Raw genomic sequence first — 24,672 nt, 5'->3', positions numbered from 1 at the left:
ACAATTAGAGATACTGAAACTACTTTAATTTCTATCTTAATGCTATTAAAAATACTTTTTTTCTCCATTAAATAGAATCTTAAAGTTTAAATTGTCTCCTTTTTCCTGTTAGAATATGTGGATCAATGTGTTTTATAACATTTCCATCTTGTAAACGTAAGATGGAAAGTTGTAAAATTTTTGGTGTCTGACATAAATTCTCAAGTTGAAATAAAACTATGTTAATGATAATTATAAATACCGAAAATACTTTAATTTCTATCTTAATACTATGAACATTATTTTTTTCATTAAATAGCTTCTTTAAATTTAAATTGTTCTCTATTTCCTGTTAGAATAGGTGGATCAATGTGTTTTATAAAATGTTCCATCTTGTGAAAGTTATTTGAAAAGTCACTAATTTTAACTCATCGTATATTAACATCAATGTAAATACAACTCTCATATTTAAGCAATATTTCCTTGAATCTAATAATTTTAAAAATCCTGGTATAAAAATAAAAAAATTAAGTTTCATTCCCCGAGTTTCATTTGCCAGTTCTGGGCCAAATAACTACTTTAAATGTTTATCTCATTTACTTAAAATTTGAATATTATTATAGTAGTTTCTTGACGTATTGGTTTAATATTTTTTAAATTATTTTTGCCAAATTTACAGGACATTAAGAAATAATAAGCACTTATCCTTTAATCATAAGCAAACATTTAGTTTAATAGAAACTGCATTTATTAGTAACGTTTACTGTTCAATTTTAAACCAAATTGAATAAATGTTTTTACTTTGATTTAAAGTTGTAAAATCTTATTCAATGTAAAATTTTAGTAAGGAATTTAGCTTTACAGAATCTAAACTTATAACAGTCGCGAAAAATCCCCTTATGTCTGACATTATATAATCTATAAATATTATATGTATATATATGTGTCGGGAGATGTAAAAACTGAGTTTGCTCCATTTCTGTGAGCCCTAACTATGCCTTTGTTTGTATTGGCAAAGTTTCGTACTTTACATCTGAATGCATATAACAAGCATTCAAGTTAACCTAAGTATAAATGTGTACTTAAACTCAAGAACAGTTTCTGAATACAAGCTTGAGTTGCTTTTCTCGACAAAAAATAAATCACTACAGAATATTCTGGAGGGGGGGGGGGAGTTTACTCTAAATGCATACACTTTTCAATGACTTCTAAGCAAAATTATTGATTTTAAATTTTCTAAATGAAGTTGTTGTTTCCCAAAAAATTAAAACTGATTTGCTGATCTCCAAGAAAAAAGAATTAAAAGAAATTCATTGCTCAATTTTAAGTTGTAATATAAATAATTTATATTATATGATATATATATATTATATTATGTAATATAATATAATTTTAAGTACAGCATACTCAAGCAGGTTTTATTAGATTACTGAGGTGAAATACATTCTTGGCATATGTTGACATGCATCAATCTAAAAGAAGATTTAGATGGTTTTTATTCATTTTTCTCTTTATTTTGTAAGAAAAGAAAAGCAGTGATGTTGGATGTAAATGGTGTTCGAAGTAAGAATAATCAATTATTAATTTACAATAAAAATGTTTATTATTATTAAAATCAAAATAAACTATAGAAATGAGACTTAGAATCTTGCTTTAAGCAGAAAAAATAATCTTATTATGTTTAATCTTAGCGGTAGAGTACAATTAATTATGTATTTTGATACCCAATGTAAAATGTCATATTTAAGTTTTTATTGCACTATAACAGTTTTATCATAATATCAACTATTCATTTACAAATTGAAAGTGTAAAATTTATAATTAATTATGCATAAATGAAATTATATGGTACTAAATACAATAATTTTTTTGAATTTTGCTGTTTCTCTTATATACAATCAGTTTTGTTTCAATCCCTTGTGAAATGTTTATGCAGGGTAATAATTATATTTATTGATTCTGTATTCAGGAATTTTTTTAAATTTTATCGAAATTTTTTACATCCTTAAATTATGATAATTTATATTATAAAAATTAATAGTTGAAAATTAATAATTAATTAATAATAATTTTATTCTTGCATAACAAAACTTAATTTTAAACATTTATCTTCATTTAATATACCACAGGCTATGAATTGTCAAAAAAGGAACATGCTGTGGGCTCTCCTGAAAAGCCTCTTTCAGATTTAGGAAAACTAAGTTACAGAAGTTATTGGTCATGGGTTATTTTAGAAATATTGAAAAATTATAAAGGGGCCTTATCTGTCAGAGAACTAAGGTACGTAAATTTTAAAAAATATTTGTTGTCTTGAATTTGTTTTTCATATTTTTAAAGTTACGCATTTCTAAAGTAGCTGTATTAAATTTTGAAGTTATTGTTTAATGAGTTGGACGATAGGGTTTAAATTTTAGATTAGAATCTTCAAATTTGGCAAATAGTGGTAATAATTCAATTTTCAATGAGACTTTTTTTTTTCCTTTATTTTATTCTAGCTAAACGTTGAACCTAGGAATGATTAAAATATGCAGCACTCCAGAAATGTTTTTATATTTTCAATTATTCAAGAACTCTTATGCAGTAAATTAACTTTTATCTTTTCATCATTTTTAGTATAAGGGAAAAAATATGATTTTACCCTGTCAGCGAAATGTGTAATAGTAGCAGTATAGCAAATAAATGTATGATATGTTTAAAGATAATAATTCACACTAAATGTAAGTTGTTAAATTTATAAATAAATGTATCAATTGTTTTGCTATAGAAAGCTTGTTTCTTTTGTTATAATTTTTTTCAAAAAAGTCTACTTTTTTTTTCCATACATTAATTATTGAAATTATTTGCTTTATAGTATACCTACTTTTTATTGGCTGTTAATTCATGTCTATAGTATTTAACTTTTTTATATAGTTGAAAAATGTTTTTAAAAGACAGGGTTCTTGCTGTCCTAAAATGTCCTAAAAAAGTGCTAAAATTTTTTCCCAACTTTTTTAGGGCCTAAAAGGTGCTAAAATTTCTTCTGAGTGCTAAAAAAGTGCTAAATATTTTATATTTTGGCGTTTTGAAATTTTTTTTGAGCGGTCGGATTCCTTAAGGGGCCGTTCAAAAAGTACGTACACAAAAATGGAGAAATTTTAAACCCCTCCCCCCCCCTTCGTACATTACCGTACATAAGGTCTTACTCCCCCCCCCCTTAGAGTACGTACATTTTATTAGTCTACCCCCCTTTTTCATAAAAATTAAAATAATTCTGTTTTAAATAAAATTAAATATTTATTTAAGGAGTGTGTAGGAAAAAGTCAAATTTAAATTTGGTGTATGCTTATAGTGTACGTACTTTGTATAATACCACCCCCCCTCCCCATCGTACAAAACCGTACAAAATAGCGAATCCCCTCCCCCCCTTCGGGATGTACGTACTTTTTGAACGGCCCCTAAATCGGTTTCCCTAAATCCTTAAATTCTGTTGCCTTTGGCTCTTCTGCTGCCTCCATCTTTTTTGAAGATTCTTGGGCTTTGGGGAAAGAAGTTCTTTCTTCTGAGATTTTATGGGCTTTGAAAGTTGTAGAAAGCTACTACTCCTACAATTCTTGGTACTTGATACTCCTACAATACACTGGAAAATTATTTAGTACAATGTTTTCAGACAGTTCAATAGCACGTCATTTCGCCTGCAGTGAATCTAAGTGTGCATATCTCTGTCATTTTGGACTTGCACCTCATTTTAGCATGCTACTTCTGAAGTGCATTGATAATGCCAAGTTTTATACATTGCTTTTCGATGAGTCTTTGAACAAAGCGACACAGCAGAAGCAGTTGGATATACATATCCACTTTTGGAACCCAGATAAGAACATTGTAGAGACGTGATACTTAACATCAGCTTTTCTGGGCCATTCTGCAGCAGATGACCTTTTAGCCTGCTTTTATTCATCAGTCAAAAATGTAGACCTGAAGAAATTTAGGGCTGATTGTGCTCTGGAAAAAATCCGGATTTTTCGTTAACTGTTATCCGAAAGTTTCCGGAGATCGAAGGTTCAGATGTTTAAAGAAATCAGTGATCACAAGAGATTTCGGAAATCAAATTTTCAAAGGTGGAACTTAAAAACGCAGTTTATTTTATTTGTTTATAAGAGAGCTACTTTATAAGCTTATATTCAAGATTAATATTCATTTTTTTATCAGTAAATAGTTATTATAATCATAAACTCAAGAAAGAAAGACATATTTGTAAATTTCAATTGCTTCTCCAGGTCATCATAGGTATGTGTAAAATTTTAAATATATTTTAAGTAAACTAGGAAATATTGAGAAAAAGGAAAAAAAACTTGTTTAAATTTTTTTTCTAATTTTTCGGTTTAAACTTTTTTATTTATTTATTTATTTTTTTACTCAAGAAATTACACAATCATCCCTGCAAATTATTGCAGATTTCTATGAACTGTCCTGCTGTCAATTGGAAGTTTTATAATAATATTCAAGAAGATTTGTTAAAAGAACATGGTGTTCAATGCAATGCAATAGGAAGTTGTGGGCTTCATATTTTAAATAATGCATTCTACAAAGGTGAATCTGAAACAGAATGGCTCACTGAAATCTTATGTGAAAAATGTTGGCAAGTTTAGAAAAGTGAAATGTAAATCCTTTTTAACTTTACAAGAAGTAATAAAAGACAAATTAATTCTTGTTAAGCTGAACTTTCTCTTAAATGTGTCGGAGCTAGTTTCACCATTTTTGAAACTGTATCAAGCAGATCGGCCACTTTTACCATTTTTTGCTGCAGATATCCAGGATTTGGTATTACATAGTGTGCAGTTATTTAATATTCTGAAGCCAGAATCTATAGAAAACTTAAATTCTCTGAAGAAACTGTGCCATTTTAATTTTTGTGATGAAAAGAATTATGTCTCTCTGACAAAAATCAGTGTAGGTTTTAAAGGTGACCAAATTTTAAAGCAGCTGTTAGCCTCAAAAGTTATTTCTGACCGAGATCATATGAATATAAAGAAAGATTATAGAAAGTTTATCACCAAAATGTTAGAAACTTTACTGGAGAAATGTCCAATAAACTATTCTGTTGTAAGAAATGTTGCTTGCATCAATCCAAAATTAATGTCTGAAAACAAAAGCAAGTGTGTTCTAAAAATGAGAAACATATTAAATTACTTAAGTAAAAAAAGAAAATTGAGGAAAAAGATTGTGACAAAATTAAGCCGCAATTTGCATCATGTATATATTAATTATACAATTTTTACTTCATGAATCGTTAAACACTTTATTTGTACATTTTTAGTATCACGTATAGTTTAAGTATGTTATTTTTACTTTACATCAAGTGCTAATTTTTTTTTCTTAGTCCTAAAAAAGTGCTAAAAAAGTCCTAATTTTTTTTTTAAATAATTGAGCAAGAACCATGAAAGATATAAGTTATCATGATTTTAAAATCTATAAATTTTGCAAATATGTTGCATTTAATATATTTTTATAACATTTTTATGATACATGTTGACATTTTCTTTCTTTATAATCGGTTTTATTTAAGGATGAGTTTTGATATTTAATGCTTTCAATTTTAGTATGATGACCAGTATCACTCATTGTGATATAATTAGTACTTTACAAAGTTTAAATATGGTAAAGTATTGGAGAGGCCAGCATGTTATATGTGTTACTCCTAAATTAGTTGAGGAGCAGTTGCACAAATTATATTGCCGTAGGCCAAAAATAACTGTTGACACTAGTCTTTTAAGATGGGCACCTCCAAAGAAACAGCTGAAAACACTAAAAAAATAAACTATGCAGTAAGTATATTAAAAATTATTTTTGAATTATTATATTGTGTTACCAGAGTAATGATTGCAAATATGCTTGAAAACATATATAGTCAAACCTCCATCTGTCAATCCCAAGTATTTTGTTTTCCCAAATGTATCATCTTGTTTTAACAGTTCCATCACAAATAGTTTTTATAAAAGTTAATAATACCTATTTAAATCAATTTTAAAACTAGCAAGTACCTGCATCAATCATTCAAAAATTCTACTGACTGTTTAAAAAAAAATTGAAATTATTTCATTTTGGGAATAAAAACAGTCCTATTGCCAATGAGTAAGAAAAAAATAAGGATTTGTTAATGTTAAGGGAAATCATTTCGCACAACACATTTTTTGTTAATGAACTGCTAAATGATGCTTATAAAGACAGTGAAACAGTACTAAAATCAGTACCAACATTTATGGAAGGCATTGAAGCCTTTGAAACAATTAGGAACTGTCTATATTCACACGAACTTACGAAAAAGGAACTATAATCTGTTACAAATGTCGAAAATGTATTATTAGAGCTGAATGATAAGAGCATGTTCAAACCCTAAAATTTCTAAATATTGTAAATAAATAGTGTTACTCATATTTCATTTGCTTTGTAAATATTTTTGCACAAAGTACTTAATATTTTTAATTAGAAATGAGAAATTTTACCTTATAACCAATATTTAACAAAAGATTCATATAGGGATTTTATTGTTCTAAATGTTACGTTTCTATCTCCATATTAAAGTAATTTTGAGCCCTCAAAAGATTAAGTAACTCCTGCATCAAGCAACAAACAAAGGGCAAATTTGCTTATGTATAAAATTCTTTCTGTGAAATCAATGCTTATTTATGTTACACAGAAGGAAAAAAACATGAAAACCTCCCATGGATTAGCCCGATGGTGAGAGAACTTAAAACCAGACTGGTTGGAAATTGAATATATTGGGCAAAAGAGAGAAAAACATGCTTTTTTGTAAAAATTTAGTTTAAAGTAGACTTAGAGGTTGAGCAGCTCAAAAGAGTAGAGTATTGTACCCAAACCCAAAATCATGATCAACAAGAAAGCCTTATGGCTAGAATAAAATTCAGCAAGCACCTAACAGGAACATTTTGCAGTTCCCAGGCCTTAATGCTGTGTTGCCCTAAAAGCTCAAATCTTTGAGCGGAATAGACCTCACAATCACTAAGTATATGTCATGAAGTCTTCTCTTCAAGATGACAACCCCAACAAAGAGGATTGGATTCACTACTGCATATAGGTTCCTCCTGAGGATGCAGTGTCTAGTGAGAAGACCAATGATCTTCCTCAAACTGTTCCTGTGTAGCTTAAGAAGCTCTTTTTGACGTTCACTGGGACAGTCATGATTCAGCTCCTTAGCTTGTATCTGACCACCTGTGTTACGCCATTGCTCATGGGCAATTTTGCCATAGAGCTTGAGTATAGATGCCCTGAATGATGTAGAAGAAATTTCCAAGGCTGGTTCAGGGTCCCTGAAAATCGTACTAGAGCCAGCTTGTGCTCCTTCATCAGCTAGCTCATTTCCAAAAATACCCATCCAAGTACCCAATGTAGGTGTTGCGGCAAACACTAACTCCAATTAGTTTGCGCCACCAAAAGTATTCAGAATATGTAGGTTACTCTGAGCATGGCAAGAGAAAAAAGAGAGAACTGAAAATATCGTTGAATTGGCTTTTTAAAATATCTTTGGAACGCTGTGTTTTGTTTTGTTTTTTGTTGTTTTTTATTTAAAATAAATGTTTTGTTTTGCCTGTTTTTAAACGTTATCAATCAATAGACAAGATGCCTCTCACAAACACAGTCAATCCGGTTAGGAACGACATTTCTGGCGCCCCCGGGTCGGCGGCCTTGTCTTAAGGATTGGTAAGAAAGGTAGGCGAAGATTTATTAATTTCCATTTTGAAGATTAAATATTTGACAATTTGAATACTTTTGAAGATTTGAAATATATATATATTTATTTGAATATTTGATACCAGAACGGTAATTTATATGTGCTTAGAATCGATAGTTTTAGAAACTAAGAATTTGATATTAAGATAGTAAAAATGGAAATAATAAAAAGAAATAAAACCGCTCAAAGAGCTTCATTTACTAAGGCCTACAAGAAACTAGAAAATTTATTAATTGGCGATAGTGTGACGTATGACGAAATTGAAACGGATCTTTGTTTATTTAAACAGAAGGTAGACATTTTGGAAATAACACATAATAGTTATTTAGATAGTTTGCAAGATGAAAAAGAATTCGAAACTGAATATAATTCCGTTGAAGAATACAGAGAAAAAGCTTTGAGAATTCAATTAAAAGCTAAACGTTCCTTAGATAATTTGAAAAAGAACTCGTGTGAAAACGAAATTGTTACTTCCGAAAACAACGGCGAATTACCGAACACTAAATCTCCGAAAGCTTTATGTCAACGGCTCCCCGAAGTTGAATTATATAAATTCGGCGGAGATTTGAAAGATTGGTTAACGTTTTGGAACCAATTTAAAAATATTCATGAAAATGTTAATTTAACGAAAGCTGATAAATTTCATTATTTAATTCAGTCGACGAAGCTGAAATCGGAAGCTAGGGAAATTGTGGAATCTTTTCCTGTAACAGATGAAAATTATCCTTTAGCTGTTGAAAGTTTAACCGAAAGGTATGGCCGAAAAGATCTATTGATAGATTTTTATGTTAGAGAACTCCTGAAACTCGTATTAAATAATGCGAATAAGAATAAGAATGATTCTTTAAGCTGTTTATACAATAAACTGTCAACTCAATTGAGAGCATTAAACTCACTAGGAGTTACATCTGAGATGTGTGGTGTAATTTTGTATCCCCTTGTTGAAAGTTCATTACCATTAAATGTGTTACGCTCATTTGAACGCCAAAGAAAAAATTTAGAAAGCGAACAAAAACTATCCAGTCTTGATGCGATAATTTATTTTTTGAAAAACGAAGTACAAGCGGAAGAAAAAATAAAATTGAGTAGAACTGAAATATTTCATCCCCCCTTCGAACGAAGGAACTTGACACCACCGGCGAATCTGAATTTGAGAGATCGGAAATCGTCTGCGGCTGAATTAATTAGTCATAATTCAAACGATGATATCCTTTGTTTATTTTGTTTTAAAAACCACGAGACTCGTTTTTGCAAGAAAGCGTTTTATATGCCTTTAGAAGAAAAACAGTCTGTTATTAGAAGGAAGGGTTTATGTAAAATTTGTTTATTGAAGGGGCACCTGGCTTTTTCTTGTAAATCAAACATTAAATGTTCTATTTGCACAAGAAAACATTTAAAATTTATGTGTCCTGACTTAGAATGTAATCGATCGGATGAAAGAAAACAAGATAATAATGAAAGCGAAGAAAAAGGGACTGGCACCTTACATTCGCGCGTGCATGCAACTAAAGAAGTATTTTTACAGACTCTTGTAGTAATTATTAAGGGAAATAAAGCGCAGCGTAAAGCTAGAATTATTTTAGATACGGGTTCTCAAAAGTCTTATATTATGAAATCTACTGCAGAAGAGTTAGGTTTTGATTTTGAAAGGGAAGAAGAATTTTCGACCTCATTATTTGGGGGAAAGAAAACAGAAATTCAACGGCACAAATGTTATAAAATATATCTCGATAGCCTTGATGGTAAATATAGTTGTAATTTAGATGCATTGGATCAGGAAATAATTTGTAATAATGTTTCTAGCATTAGACAAGGGCCGTGGATTCGAGAATTGAGACAAAAAAGGATATTTATAACTGATTGTAGGAATTCAGGACCTATTGAAGTTCTTTTAGGGGCTGATGTTGTTGGTAAACTATTTACGGGTAAACAAGAACAATTAAAATCTGGATTAGTCGCCATCGACACTAAATTAGGATGGACATTAATAGGGAAGGTTCCTCAGTTTGAAAACCATGATAATTTAAATATGACGGTTGTAAATATGCTTTCTCAAGAATTACCTGTTTCATTTTTATGGGATTTAGAATTACTTGGTATTAGAGACCCTGTGGAACAAAACACTAGAGAAGATACACAGAGGGCAGTTATGATTCATTTTCGAGACACAGTTTATCAAAATTCAGATGGAAGATACGAAGTAAGCTTACCATGGAAAAAGGATCATGCTTTATTACCGAATAATTATGGGTTGTCTCTTAAAAGATTAAAATCTACTAACAAGAAATTAGAAAAAACGGGATATGAAAAGAAATACCAGCAAGTTTTTGATGAATGGATAGAAGAAGAAGTGATTGAGAAAGTTCCACAAGAAGAATTGTCAATTAAAGGTACACATTACCTCCCACATCGCCCAATTATTAAGGAAAAGTCAACGACAACTTCTTTGAAAATCAGACCCGTCTTTGACGCTTCAGCCAAGAATCCGAACTTCCCATCACTAAATGATTGTTTAGAGACTGGAATAAATTTTATTGAGACAATACCATCCATTTTGGCTCGATTTCGATTGTATGAAATTGGTGTTATTTCTGACATTAGAAGAGCATTTCTGCAAATCTCTCTAAATGAAAGAGATAGGAATTATTTACGATTTCTTTTGATTGATGAACAAAATGAACTGAAGACTTATAGACATCGCCGAGTTGTTTTCGGTCTAACCAGTAATCCTTTCTTATTGATGGCTGTCATTCATCATCATCTGTCCAAACAGACATTCAAGATACAATATTCTGAAGAACAGTTGGAAAAACTCCGCAACAGTTTTTATGTAGACAATTGCGTAACGAGTGTACAAGATTTAACTGAATTAGAAACTTTTATAAAGTCAGCTACAGAAATTATGAAAGAAGGTCAATTTGACCTAAGAAGTTGGGAAAGCAACCAATTATTAGACTGCCCGTCTGCAGCTACTGAAGCGCGAGTCTTAGGCTACGTATGGGATAAAAACTTAGACTCGTTAAAAATTGATTCTGACTCACTGAAGCTGGAAGAATTCGAAAAATTAACTAAGAGAAAAATTTTGTCCCTGATAAGCCGAATCTTTGATCCGATTGGATTTTTTGCTCCAGCTTTAATAAGACCTAAGCTTTTACTTCAAGCAACCTGGAAGACTAAAGATCATTGGGATTCGGAAGTTAATGAAGAAATAAAGAAAAAATTCAATTCATGGTTCAAAGACTTACATTACTTAAATGATATTAAGATCCCAAGATGGTTGGGAGTTACTGCCTTATCTAAACTCAGCTTCCATACATTTGTTGATGCAAGCAAAACAGCTTATTCAGCTTGTATATTCCTAAGAAGTGAATCCCCTGATGGCTCTGTAAATGTCCAGCTACTCCAAGCTAAGTCAAGAATAACTCCACTGAAAAAAATAACGATCCCTCGTCTTGAATTGATGGGAGCAACTATTGGAGCTAGACTGTTCAATTCTATGGACTCTGCTTTAAAACTCGAAAAAGGAAACATTGACACCTACTTTTGGACAGATTCGTCGACTGTGTTAACTTGGATTAAGAGGAAAGAACAGTGGTCAGTGTTCGTGAACAATCGAATATCTGAAATAAATAGACTGACATCACCTGAGAATTGGTATCATGTACCAGGAAGCCAGAACCCGGCCGATCTTCTCTCGAGAGGATGTGGAGCTAAACAACTTCTGAAGTCCAAGTGGTGGCTAGGGCTTGCCTGGCTGAAGAATTCTAAGGATGATTGGCCGATGACAGTAGCTAATGTTAATGAAGAGGAAGTTGAAAAGGAAAAACGAAAGACTGTTGTTTCGGCTATCAATGTAGACTCGGAATCCATTGCAACTACTTTAGCATCCAGAATTTCGAAGTTTTCTAAGATAATCAGAGTTGTAGCATGGTTGTTACGCTTCCAACCAAAAGCTAAAGATTTAAGAAAGAATGTTGATTTAACGCAAGAAGAAATAAGAAATGCACAAAAGACTCTTCTGCGGTCAGTACAAAAAGAGTGCTTCAATGACGAAGAAGGTAAAAAATCTTTGAAAAACTTTCAAGTGTTTTCAGATCATGAGGAGATACTTCGATTAAAGTCTAGACTTTTGAATGAAGATGAAACCCCTGAATTCATTGCGCCTTTGATTCTTCCGTCAAAGCATCTTGTTGTCACCCGACTTATTGAACAAGAACACCTGTTGAATAAACATGCAGGAACGTCCATTCTTCTAACAATCCTGAGAGAGAGATTTTGGATTATAAAAGGTAGAAGAACTGTTCGCTCCGTTATCAGAGGATGTGTCACCTGCAAGAGACAAATGGTTAAAAATCTTGAAGTACCATTTCCACCTCTGCCTCCTGATCGAACTAGATTATCGGCTGTATTCGAAGTGTCCGGTGTCGATCTGGCCGGACCTTTGATGACCAAGACTAATGAGAAGGTTTGGATCGTCCTTTTCTCCTGTGCTGTATATAGAACTGTTCACTTAGAGCTGATACCTTCTCTTAGCACAAACGCTTTTGTTCAAGCATTACGGCGTTTTATTGCTAGAAGAGGTAGAGTAGCTACACTATACTCAGACAATGGTACCAATTTCACTGGCCTCAACGCCTCCTTAAAGCGCCTTGATTGGAACAAAATCATGAAAGAATTTGAAGTTTCCCAAATCCAATGGAAATTCAATCCACCATCCGCCCCATGGTGGGGAGGATTCTGGGAAAGATTAATCGGAATTCTCAAAGACCTCTTAAGAAAAAACTTGGGACGGTCATCTCTGACTCATGAAGAACTCTCAACTCTTGTTTGTGAATGTGAGTCGATCATGAACAATAGACCTTTGACTTATGTGTCTGAAGAACCAGATTTGAGAGCTTTAACACCATCTTCATTCCTTCAAGACCTCCCTACTAACGACGTAGCCGACTTAGACAAAATTGACAAAACTAATTTAGACAAGAGATACAGATATGTTCAAAGATTGAGAGAAAGACTAAAAGAAAGATTCAGGATCGAATATTTAGGTTTCTTGCGTTCATCTGTTTCCAAGAGACTTGACCAAATAAATATTGGAGACATCGTCCTGATTGGCAGAGAAGACAGAAAACGAATTTTCTGGCCGTTAGGAAAAGTTATTGAGCTGTTCCCTGGAAGAGATGGACGAGTAAGACTAGTCAAATTGAAAACGGACAAAGGGACTTTACTAAGACCTATTCAAAGACTATATCCCTTAGAGGTAACTGAAGAGGCCAGTGAACATTAAATAACTATGAACATTTTTGGACGTTAAATACAGATTTGTATATTTTAAAATTTTTTAAATTTTATAACATAACAATTGTATGTCTGCCATAATTTTAGTATTTTTTTTGTAATTTATTGTGTTGAGTTTTCTCCTACATAAAACTCAAGTGGGGAGAATGTTGCGGCAAACACTAACTCCAATTAGTTTGCGCCACCAAAAGTATTCAGAATATGTAGGTTACTCTGAGCATGGCAAGAGAAAAAAGAGAGAACTGAAAATATCGTTGAATTGGCTTTTTAAAATATCTTTGGAACGCTGTGTTTTGTTTTGTTTTTTGTTGTTTTTTATTTAAAATAAATGTTTTGTTTTGCCTGTTTTTAAACGTTATCAATCAATAGACAAGATGCCTCTCACAAACACAGTCAATCCGGTTAGGAACGACAGTAGGTATACAAGGCCGTAGCCAGGATATTTTTCGGGGGGGGGGATATGGTAAGAAGCACAGACACTTTCAGACATGCAAAGTAGGGGAAAAACATTGTAACAAATATTGTTTATTCTGTTGTTTGCAAAAGTTAAACTAGTAATTAAAAAATATTACATAATAATTATTTTTCAATTTATATTACATAATAATTATAATCTATTTGTAAACAAAATTTACAAAGACATGCTACGGAGATTTGAAGAAAATTTTTCGATTACTTTTTTAGGACGAACCGGAATATCCTGAAATATGCTTAATAAAGTTTGCCCTGTTAGCCTTTCTTCTTTAGTAACATTTCTTGTTGCTGTTTTTACATGTTTAAGAGTAGAAAAAGTTCTTTCTGCAGTTGCTGTGGTGATTGGCAACGTGGCCAATATTGATAACAAGCAATAACTGTTTGGGAAAAAGATACTGTCACATTCTTCCATTGCTGAAAGTGCCGTATCTGGTCTACTAAGGGGTTCACGCAGGTTCCACTTTGATGCCCATACTTCCATTTCTCCCATGAGGTTTTCAATGTCAATAAAATCTGCGTAGATTCGAAAATTGCATAAATTAATATTAACATTATCACAATACTTAGGTAACACTTTATCGAGAGATGCAAGAGTATCTTCGTGCTTCAAAAATCTTTCAATCAGTTGGGCAGCGAAATAATTTAAAAAAGGAATGTATATATTTTGACGGAAGTACTGGTCTGTGTTCTGATTTTTTATATTGCCACGGTGATTTTGATAAGATCCCAATCTAGGAAGTTTTACATCTAGATCCAAACTTGTGAGAGTATTAAGGAGTTCCGAATATAGCTTTTGAAATTCATACTTGGCATTTTTTCTTCTGTTTAGAACTGTGTTGTTTATTGATTTTACGTGTATCAAAGCTCCATTCAAGTCTAGATGAATTTGGAGTGCTTTGCTCAGTGGGAGAGTCATAGAAAAAATATCGCTACAAACAAGTAAAGTAAAGTAAAACTCACTTTTAGTGATAGTAGAAATAAGATTGTCCGCTTTAGAGGAAGCATCGCAGTTTCCAGAAGCCTTTACTTCTTTGAGAAGTTGAATTATTTCTGGATAAAGTTCTTTAAATCTAATGATTGCATCATGGTTTTCTATCCATCTTGTTTCTCAAAAAGATATTTTTTTTAATTTTTCATTCGGCAAATTCGTTTTGATGATGTCTTCTAAAATTTTTGTTCTTTTGGCAGACAATTTGATGAATTTTGTTATTGTTTTAACTGTGTCAACACAGTTTCTAATAGCTTGAATACTACAAGAATGACTAATTTCTAAATTCAAGGAGTGTGAGGAGCAATGTACATAAATAGCTGTTGGGTGTTATTCTTTGATGGCTGCTTGAACACCATTAAAGTCCCCTCGCATTGCAGATGCTCCGTCGAGCCTTGTCCGACAATTTTTGAAACATTAACTCCTAAATTTCTTAATGATTTTTAAATAACACCAGCTATTCCGCGTCCAGATGAGTCAAAAATTGGAACGAATTGGAGAAAGTCTTCTCTGACAATTGGCTCATCACCTCTCACATCGATGTACCTTGCACAAATTGTCAACTGCTCAGTTTGAGTTATGTCCATAGTTTCGTCTGCAAGAATAGCAAAACAGCTTGTTTTATTGATTCTATCTACAGTTGTCTCTGGAATTGTACTGGGAAAAGATTTGATTCGACAATTTTTGTTTTTCTTTTTACTGAGAGGCTCACAGAAAGACTAAAAAGTTTGAATCCCAGAATTTCAGGGGGATTTGTCCCAACGGTCCCCCCCCCCTGGCTATTGGCCTGTACCCTTGCCTGTATACCTTGTTATGAGTAGAGAGGTCACAAAGGTCCAAGATGCACTCCCACACTAGTAAGGAGGTGGATTTACACCTCGATAGTGATAGGAGAGCTTCCTGACTGTCGGAACAGATGTGGATAAGCATATTTTGTTATCCCCTGTCTAAACATATCTTGCAGCACAAGATAATGGCATAGACCTCAACCTGAAAAGCGTGGCATAACTACCTAAGGGAAAGTGAAGCTTGGTACCATCAATGGAGCAATAAATTCCTGCCCCTGATTTGAGACCAAGCCTTGAACCATCAGTGTACCATATTAGACATTTGCCTTCAAGCCACTTAGGGGAATTAAGCCATTCATCTCTAGTTGGAAAATGGATCTTGAAGGGCTTGTAAAAAGCATATCTTAGTGACATATAATCATTAGGCATAATAAAAGAGGGAATATCCACCACTTGTGAAACAAGGTAACCCCATGACAAGTGTTTGGAATATTCTTTCCATGAGTCAAGATACATAAAACGCTTAATGCCAGTTTGAACTTCAACTTCAATACGTTGATTCAATGGGGGAAGCCCAAGTAAGCTTTCCAGAGCAGCTGTAGGAGTGGTCCTGAGGCAGCCAGTCCCAGACAGACTGACAGAGCTCAACCTTGTCCTTGACCCACAAACAATTGCACTATATGTGATGATAGGACTAATAATCATTGAGTATATCCAGTAAACTATCTTGAGGGATAATCCCCAGGTTTTACCAATAGCATTTCTGCAGGACCGGAGAATCTTCTTGGCCGTATTCTAGATGATAACGCTAGTTAAGTTTAGAGTCGTAATAAAACCCGAGAAACTTAAAGTAACTGATGATCAATTTTATTCATACATGCTTTTTTTCGATATGGAAATATTTTCCCCGGCCCGCCCTTATTTAGGGCATACGGGTAAATGTTTATTAAAATCAAAAAAATCCAGAAAACAGTACAAACATAAAATACATTACATATCAGACATGGCAAACAGCCCATGAACATGGCGGGCGCAGAGCAGCAAAAATCATGTAAGGTGATAAAACATTAAAACAGCAGTATATTAAAAGTGTCAGTTAAAAGAACAATTTAAAAGATAAACATGCAAAGTTTACAAAGGAGCAACATAGTATAACATATTAAAACAGTACTTTTAAAACCAATTATATAGTACAAAAGTAATTACAATAAAATTGGAGCAAGTAGAAGTAGAAGAGTTAATAAAAGACATAGTAAAAGTTACAAAACTATACCATCAATAAAATTGATACGCTCAAGCTGGAATGAGCAGGTTCCGAGACCATTAGAGACCGTCCCCCAATACATCCTCTAAAGTTTGTTTAATAATCTTTTTTATGATATTTCTGCAAGTCAGGTTAGCATAGCAAAGATGTTAACTAATATTATTAAAGTGATTGCCCCAGAGTGTCTGGAATTTAGAACAATTCATTAACAAGTGATCAATAGATTGATATTCACCTCAGTAATAACATTCTGGAGTTTTGTGGAATAATTTATATTGGTGTTCTCCAAAAATTGGCCTGTTAAAAATTGATTGAGATAGAAGTTTGCTTGTAGTCTATTTAATTTCGGGTCTCTAAAAAATTTGAATGCCTCTCTCCCTTTCTCGGAACTCTGCCATTCCAACCCCCAGCGCTTCATGCTATATAATTTAACCTGAGTTTAATTTGGGCTATGGAGGTTGGCACCTCAAGGGTAATTTGGCAGAGATTGGTGGCTTTCTTAGCTGCTCGATCCGCCTCCTCGTTTCCTTGAGTACCTATATGAGCTTCAACCTAATTACAGAGTATATTAGGTCGCCATAATTGTTTAGTATTTTCAACAATTTTTGAATTTGATACTGGGTTTTGTAAGGCTTGCAACGAGGAAAGCGAATCATTATAAATAGAGGCGTCTGGATATTCTTTTTTAGAGAGCCAGAGAAAAGCATTATTAATTGCCACCAACTTTGCCATGTAAACACTACTATTGTTTGAGATCCTCGTGGAGGTTGCCTCGATTAAGGCACCGTGCATTTTAGTAACAATGCCGAAGCCAGTTTTATATTCTGTGGTATCAGTAGCGAAGTCCGCAACCTCCATCCTTGATCCATCAGTAAAAATTTCAAAGCCGCTGTTTGTTGGGAGTGATCTACCGTAGGGAACGGAAATAAGTTTTGATAGGTGAATCCTAACTGGTGGATCGTCCATATGTGCTGTGGAGAGAATCTGCTGCATCTCTGAGTCAAAGTCGTTAAGTCTCCAATTCTACTTAAGTCTTTTAATGCAAGTGTCCTCCAAAATCTTAAGATGGATAGGTTTCACCCCTGCTAGTATCTGGAGGGCCTCCCTGCTGGTTGTAGAGTAAACCTTAGTGATGTTAATGAGTGAGATTCTCTGTATGGATTTAAGTTTTTCGTTGATTTTAACAGTATTGTGGTACCAGACACTGGCGGCATATAAAATGATTTGCTCCGTAACCCATAGATTAATTTAAGGACAGAAAGTTTTAGGCTACCTTTGCGATATATATAAATCGTCTTAAACTGTAACTATAATAAAATGTTTCCTAATGCAACATTTCTTCATTGGAAAAGTTTTTTTTTTTGTTAAAACAATTTGCTCAGTGTTTAACCTGTGCTTAAATTTGCTAGAAAATTCAAATATGTCTAAATTAGTTATAACATTAAAATAACTAATGTGTCATTTGTAAGAAAATATTTTTGTATTCTTCTAAGCTAAATCACAAAGACATATTATTGCAGTTACTTATTTGAAGCCAAACTTAGTTTGGAAGTAATACGCATATATTGTATTTTTCTGCACTTATCTTTGAATTTTATTTATTATGAATTTATTAACTTGAAATAAATATCAATACGATTCTTTGTTTCGATTGTATTCTAGTATAATTTAACTATGGTGTTAATGTTTCTATAGTATTCTAGTGTAATTTAACTATGATGTTAATTTAATTAAAATAGTTTTCTGCATTAAATTTCTGAATTTGCATGTCCTCTCTCTAACTAGACATCCCTTTTTAACGAACATATTTTTCTACCAAAGATATCCAAGATTTCCCTCAATTAAAATTCTACACCCTCAAGTAAAATATATCATGCCTAAACTAATTATTTCAACTTTATTATTAAGAAGCTTACAACATACATGGATTTCTAAAACTACAACTATTTTTATTATAATAGTTTTAAAGTTGCAGTAAATATGAATATAATCATATTCGTTTGTGGAATATTAATGAGTGTTACCTGGTAAAATTGTTCAAGTTAAAGTACTCAATACAGAGTTTTACAACTAAACCCCTGGTACCAGGTAATGAAATTTTTCTCCTGGGTCCGGGTAATGAAAATCTGGCCACGTACTGGGTACATCCTAAAGGTTTGATTTAATTTTGCCAGTGTGCGAGTTTTTCTTTTTTTTTTTCACTATCCTATAGGATGTGTCATAACTGTTTTCATCTCCTTTATGATAGTTTTGCTTATATTGCATGCTACAGTGCATATGTGGAATTGAATTTCTATCACTATGCTCTTCTAGTAAAATTGCGCGAGTAAAAAAAAATACTTTTACAGCATCCAGTCGAAATATACTTTATGTAAATAACTTTTTATATTGTGACAGAAACGTTAAAGGCAAAGAGTGGAATGTAATATGAATGTGTTATGATGTAATATTTTTGGTTATTGACCAAATTGTAGTTAAATTTTTTATTATTGACCAAAAATAGGTTATTTTGGCAGCTGATGCTGAGTATTTTTCTGTATTTATTAGTAAAAGCTAAATAAACTTTTTATTTAGTATGTATACTATGTTATTACAACTAATTCTTTACACTTTGAAAAAGAAATTTTTTTCTTTAACAATCTTATCAGTAATAAAAAATCCCTTTAAATACTATTTAAGGACTTTAACGTTTTATAAATTTTAAGAAAAGAAGAATTTTTTTTTTTTTTAAGTTTATGCTTAGAAAGCCTTAAGTTTAAAGAAACTCTGTTTCAAAATATTTAAAATATTATAAATAAATTACTTAAGTCACATGCATGATTTTTAAATATTAATCAAAACTACTATTATTTAATGATCTATAATTACACTATAATTTAATGATTACTCCATAATTTAATGATAATTTTTAATCGTGATTTCCTGAATAAACACAAATTCATAAATCAGATCATATTTAATCTATTGGTATTTTTTATTAATTAATCTATTTGTTATCACTTCTCAATCTCTTATTTAAAGTACCATACAAAATTATAATTGCCTTTTTGCCATTCATAGTAATTAATTAATTTATGCATAGTAATTAATTATTCATAGTAATTATATCCATTAATTTATACTAATTTAATTGTATGTAATATTAATTTCTTACTCATTGTGTACAGCTCTTTTTTATTATCATTCTAATAAAGTAATCTATTGTATTTCTTTTCTATTTTACCATAGACAGATTCATTGTTATTAGACTTTTATATTTCTTATTATTCCTCTCTGCATCACTTTATAATAGATTTAAGTGAAAAAGTTAAATTATGAAAATTAAATTAAATTACTTGATTTTTTCTCATCATAATTTTTAAAAATTACTGCTTCCGTACTTTACAACACATTTTTTTTTCTGTAGTATAAAAAATATAAAACTTTCCCACTACAGCCAATTGTTGGCTAAGATGGAGGTTAATTTCAAGCTATCAATGGCATGGTGGTAGCAATGTAGTCAGTTTTGCAGACTGGCTGATTTTACTTAACCTGTACCCATCCATCTGAATGTGAATAAGGCTCGTAACTGCCACCACGCATGGTATAAAAGGTCTTTCTTCTTAACTATGATTAAATGAATATTTTCTAAGTATCAAGTATTGATTTGCACATCATAGTTTCACAAGCAGATAAATTTTGTTTAACTCACTTAACCTTAGGTTAACCTTATATCGTCAGAAATGTGTCAATCACGCATATTGTTATTGAAAGATGTTTTAATCACATTAAAAATGAATTAATTTAAAGCACCACTGTTTTTTAATCCTGTTTTTCATTTTTACCTTGATTTGATTACCATTATTGATTGACTGTTTCATTCTTAAGTATGCATTGTTGTGTTTATTTTATCGGTTAGTTCGGAAAGAAAAAGAAATTATGAAAATGAAAGGCGATTTTATTATAGTGAATAAAAATTTTACTGAATCATATATTGTCCATTCTGGCTCAATACTTTTTGCCATCTTCCTGGCAGTAACATTATTCCATGTTCATAAAATGTGCTATTTTTTGCTGACAAAAAACTGATCCGGGTGATTTTTGACTTCCTTATTTCAAGAAAAGGTTTTACCATCTAACCAATTTTGGGGAGACTACAACATTGTAGTCGTCTCCAGTAATGATGTGCTCCAAAAATGGATAATTTTCTTGACAATTGAAAAGCAAATCACACGCAGTGAAACAAATTTCTTTTTGTAAGAACATGAAGAATCCATTTGTTGAGCTTTAAGATTTAACTTTAGTTTTTTCAAAGGATCGTGAGCAGTCGAATTTAATAAATTTAATGTCTCAACGATCTCATGTGTCATTATTTGCTGATTTGAATCGATTAATGACTTTATTGCATCTGCTTAAACTGACATTGTGCATCTTAATCGAAATTTTGCGAAACCAGTTTTGACACTGGCATACTGCCAATATAATGCATCTTTTCCATATACACATCAAATAATTTATTTCTTGCTTGCACAGCTTTTTAACAGTAACATATGCCGAACAGTAAAATATAGCAAACAGTAAAGTATGCCGAAAATTCCTCTTTTCCCTCTCCATATCAACCAAACCAACCAAAAACTTTTTTTTATTTTTTTTTTATTTCCAATGGCAGGCCAATTTAAAAGAACAAAAAGGATAAAATAACAAGAAAAACAAGGCAAAAAGAGATCAATAGAATTGAATGCATAGTGACATGCTTAGCCCATACGGGCCCTAGCTTCCCAGTAGCGTCCACACACAGTAGTGGAGATGAGCGCAGGACAGACGGAAATATGGGGCAAGTCCATGTCCTCCCCAAGGCGACAGAGCTTGCATTTAGGAGAGTCAAAAATGTTTATGCTAAAAAGGTGTTTGGCCAGACAGTCATGGCCCGTTACAAGTCTAAAGAAAGCGACTGCCGTAAACCTGGGCTGATTTGGGATAGTTAAAATATGGTTGAACCAGGTTTTGTGTATATTGCTTGTACGGAAATTCTCTGAGAGCATGTTCCGGAATTGGTTTCGGACCAGCAATTTAAATGAGTGCAGAGAGATGGAGCAACGAGATGCTTGGGCAATAGTTGTTCCTTTCTTGGCCAAGAAATCAGCTTTTTCATTACCCCAAATCCCGCAATGTCCCGGGACCAACCAAAAACTACTGCATAAAATCAAAAGAAACTTTTTAACAATCAAGCCTTGCTATATCAGCTGCCAAAATACACTGGTGTAAGAAATTAAGAGAATTTGCAGACTTGATCTATTATCTCTAGAACTACTGGACCGATTTTAATGAAATTTGATATACACATGCATTGATACAATACAAAACAAATAACCATTCAACAAATGTAATACACACGCATGATCATGCGTAACACTCGTTGGAGTCAGAAAGAATGAAACAGCAGTTGCAGAATAAACAAAAAAAGTGGATTAATATGGTCCCCTCTTACAGATATACAGGCCTCGCAGAGTAATTTTATACTTGAAACTAGACAGTTTATCATTTCTTGTGGCAATTGTTCCCACTCACTCAGCAACGCTGTTTTCATTCCCTCGTGGTTTTCGGAGGGGGTAGCGAGTTGCAATGCATCCCAGACAATCTCTATAGGGTTGTGGTCTAGAAATTCGTTGGCCATAAAAGCTCTATGTGCCCTCGCTTTATCGTCCATTAAAACGAACTCAGAGCCAGCTGCACCCCTGAAAAAGCAAGCATAGGGCTCCAAAACCTCATCCCTATACCACACACCAGTCACAGAGCATCTTTCAAAGATAGAGGTGTGCGACCATCCAACATGATACGTTTTCAGACCAAAACATGCTCCGCCATAATGGTTGATTTTGAGGACAATGGAGGATAGGTAGCAGGTCTCCGGTTCTCTGCATATAAACGTACGGCGAGAATCAGTGTTTAGGCTGGACATGTACTCATCTGTGAAGAGAACGGTCACCCATTGATCCATACTCCCATCTTTATGCTCTCGGCACCATGCTGAACGGACTCTCCTGTTCGTAGAAATGAGCTGGGCGCAAACAGCCCTCTCTCATGAAGTCGTTTGGAAACAGTCACCCTTGATACTTGGGTTCCTGAGACTGCATACAAGTCACGAGAGAGCTGAGAAGCTGTAGTCCCTCTGTTACGCCTCGCTATAATGGACAAATGGCGATCTTCACTGACCGTCGTGGCTCTTGGACGACCTTGCCCAGGTTTTTTCTCCATGGATCCGGTATCCTGGAACTGTTTCCATAAGTTACACACAACGCTGGGCGTTAAATTGAACTCTCTACAAATCTGGACCTGAAATTGGCCTGCTTCCCACCACCTCATTCGCCACCTCATTCCATCATCTCAACGTTGGTGGTTACTTATTTTTACTGTTACAATTTGAATTTTACCTATTACTACAAAATAACACCAAGAAATTCGCCCAGGTGTGTTAGCAAACGAAATGCCTCTTAACTTAAGTGCTCTTATAAAACCTGTTTCTGAACTGGCTCCCATCTACACACGCATGTACACTTACGTATTTGATGTACAAGATTTGTATTTTTGTCTAGAAGCAGTGGTTTTACATTCAGTTCAGTTCTTTTCATGAAGTTTGATAAAATATGCAAATTCTCTTAATTTATTTCACCAGTGTATAATTAAGTTCTCCGTTAGAAAAAAACTAAATTACTTTCGGAACAACCCAACATAAAAAATAGGAAATCCACTACTAAGAATTACCTTGAATTCCATGCTTTAGTACAATAATTAATAGAATAACCTTAGTTAATAGCATAAAAAAACAATAATTGTTAGTTATTAAGAGAGAGCTAGTATAATGATCCTTAATTCCCAAGAATTACAGATAAACGGGTCTGCTACACAATGTTGAATAATATCATAAACAATAATAATTTTTGATTAAAATAAAAATATCTAATATTGCATATTAATTTAAAATTTTAATGTAATCAAAATCAATAAATTATAATTATTCTATTAGTAATAATATATATTTTTCTTTTATTGTGTGTGTGTCAAATTCATAATGAATTCTAATATGACTAATATTTTGCATTATTGTTGGTCCTTTCAGATTCCCCTTGTACCTTATCATCAGCATCTCATCGCCTATTATCAACTATATATTAGTTGCCTTTCATAGCTATGCATTTATTTTAAATAATAAAAATGCTAAATATATTGTAAAATTTTCTTTTTGATTAAAAATTATTCATTTTACCTTTGCATTATTGGTTCTTTTAAAATATTTACACCATTTCTTAGAAGTTTTAGTTCAAAATCAACCTTAACCTAATAAATTGTATTGAGCATAATTGAAATGGGTCTTATATGACAATATTTAATTAAATATTGTCATAGCAATTGTGATAAAATTATTTGATGGTGTTTGAATTTCCATTTGTTGAAGAAATTAGATACTAATTAGATAGATAATAGATAATTTACTATTAGATGTTGATTGATGTATTTTCAAATTTTTATTATTCCATTCCAGAGTGATATAGGCAAACAATTACTTATCAAAAATCATAAATTGCTTAATGAGAAATCAAATACAATAAAAATATTTAATTTATGAAATATATGGAACTCCAAATTAAAGAGAATTCTTCATTTTTATGTACCTATGAATAGTTATTTCCAATGGCAAGGCAAAAAGTAAAATTATCTAAAAAAGATAAACATACAAAAATATAAATATGTACACGAGATGACAAAGAAAGACCGAAGTCATTGCACTAGAGACTAAAAGTTCTCTTGCATCCCAATACCTTGAGAATTCTGCGTATGCACATCGTTCTGTGGCCCCACATCGGAGCAAGTGGTCCTTGCCTATTTCTTCTCCAGTATTACAAAGTGGACAAAAAGGCGTGGCGGAAAAGAGTATACTATGTAAATGAGCAGAAAGACAATCATAGCCCATAGATAAACTGAAGGCCGCAACTAATCATGTTTAGGTTTGTCGGGTAATAAAGAAAGGCTTACCCTCCTGCAACTTTTTTAGGGTTGTGTTAGATCGAAGATCCCGCAATGAATTAGTTTTACATAGATTTTTCACAAACAGTTTAATTTTCAAAAGGAAGTTACTGTATTTTAATGTAACAAATTTGCAACTTTTTGTAAGCAAATCTGC

At 32.5% G+C, this 24,672-nt stretch overlaps 1 protein-coding gene across 2 annotated transcripts in view; it reads left to right on the top strand.

Moving 5' to 3' along the window:
• Positions 1 to 23,756, top strand: part of mof (males absent on the first) — a 38,391-nt gene extending 14,635 nt beyond the window's left edge. The window contains exons 8-10 of one of the 2 annotated variants that reach the window (XM_016051902.5): positions 2,109 to 2,259; positions 5,556 to 5,780; positions 23,611 to 23,756. In XM_016051902.5, the coding sequence (XP_015907388.1) occupies positions 2,109 to 2,259; positions 5,556 to 5,772 (368 nt within the window). In that variant the 3' untranslated portion in view covers positions 5,773 to 5,780; positions 23,611 to 23,756. The remainder of the gene's footprint in view (positions 1 to 2,108; positions 2,260 to 5,555; positions 5,781 to 23,610) is intronic. The other variant, XM_071183490.2, reaches the window with a different exon arrangement.
• The last annotated feature ends 916 nt before the right edge of the window (positions 23,757 to 24,672 follow it).

Source organism: Parasteatoda tepidariorum, chromosome 7 (genome assembly GCF_982258835.1).
Source record: "Parasteatoda tepidariorum strain Cologne lab strain chromosome 7, Ptep-v5.0, whole genome shotgun sequence".
Classification (NCBI taxonomy): domain Eukaryota; kingdom Metazoa; phylum Arthropoda; class Arachnida; order Araneae; family Theridiidae; genus Parasteatoda; species Parasteatoda tepidariorum.
This window is presented reverse-complemented; position numbering and strand designations above follow the sequence as displayed.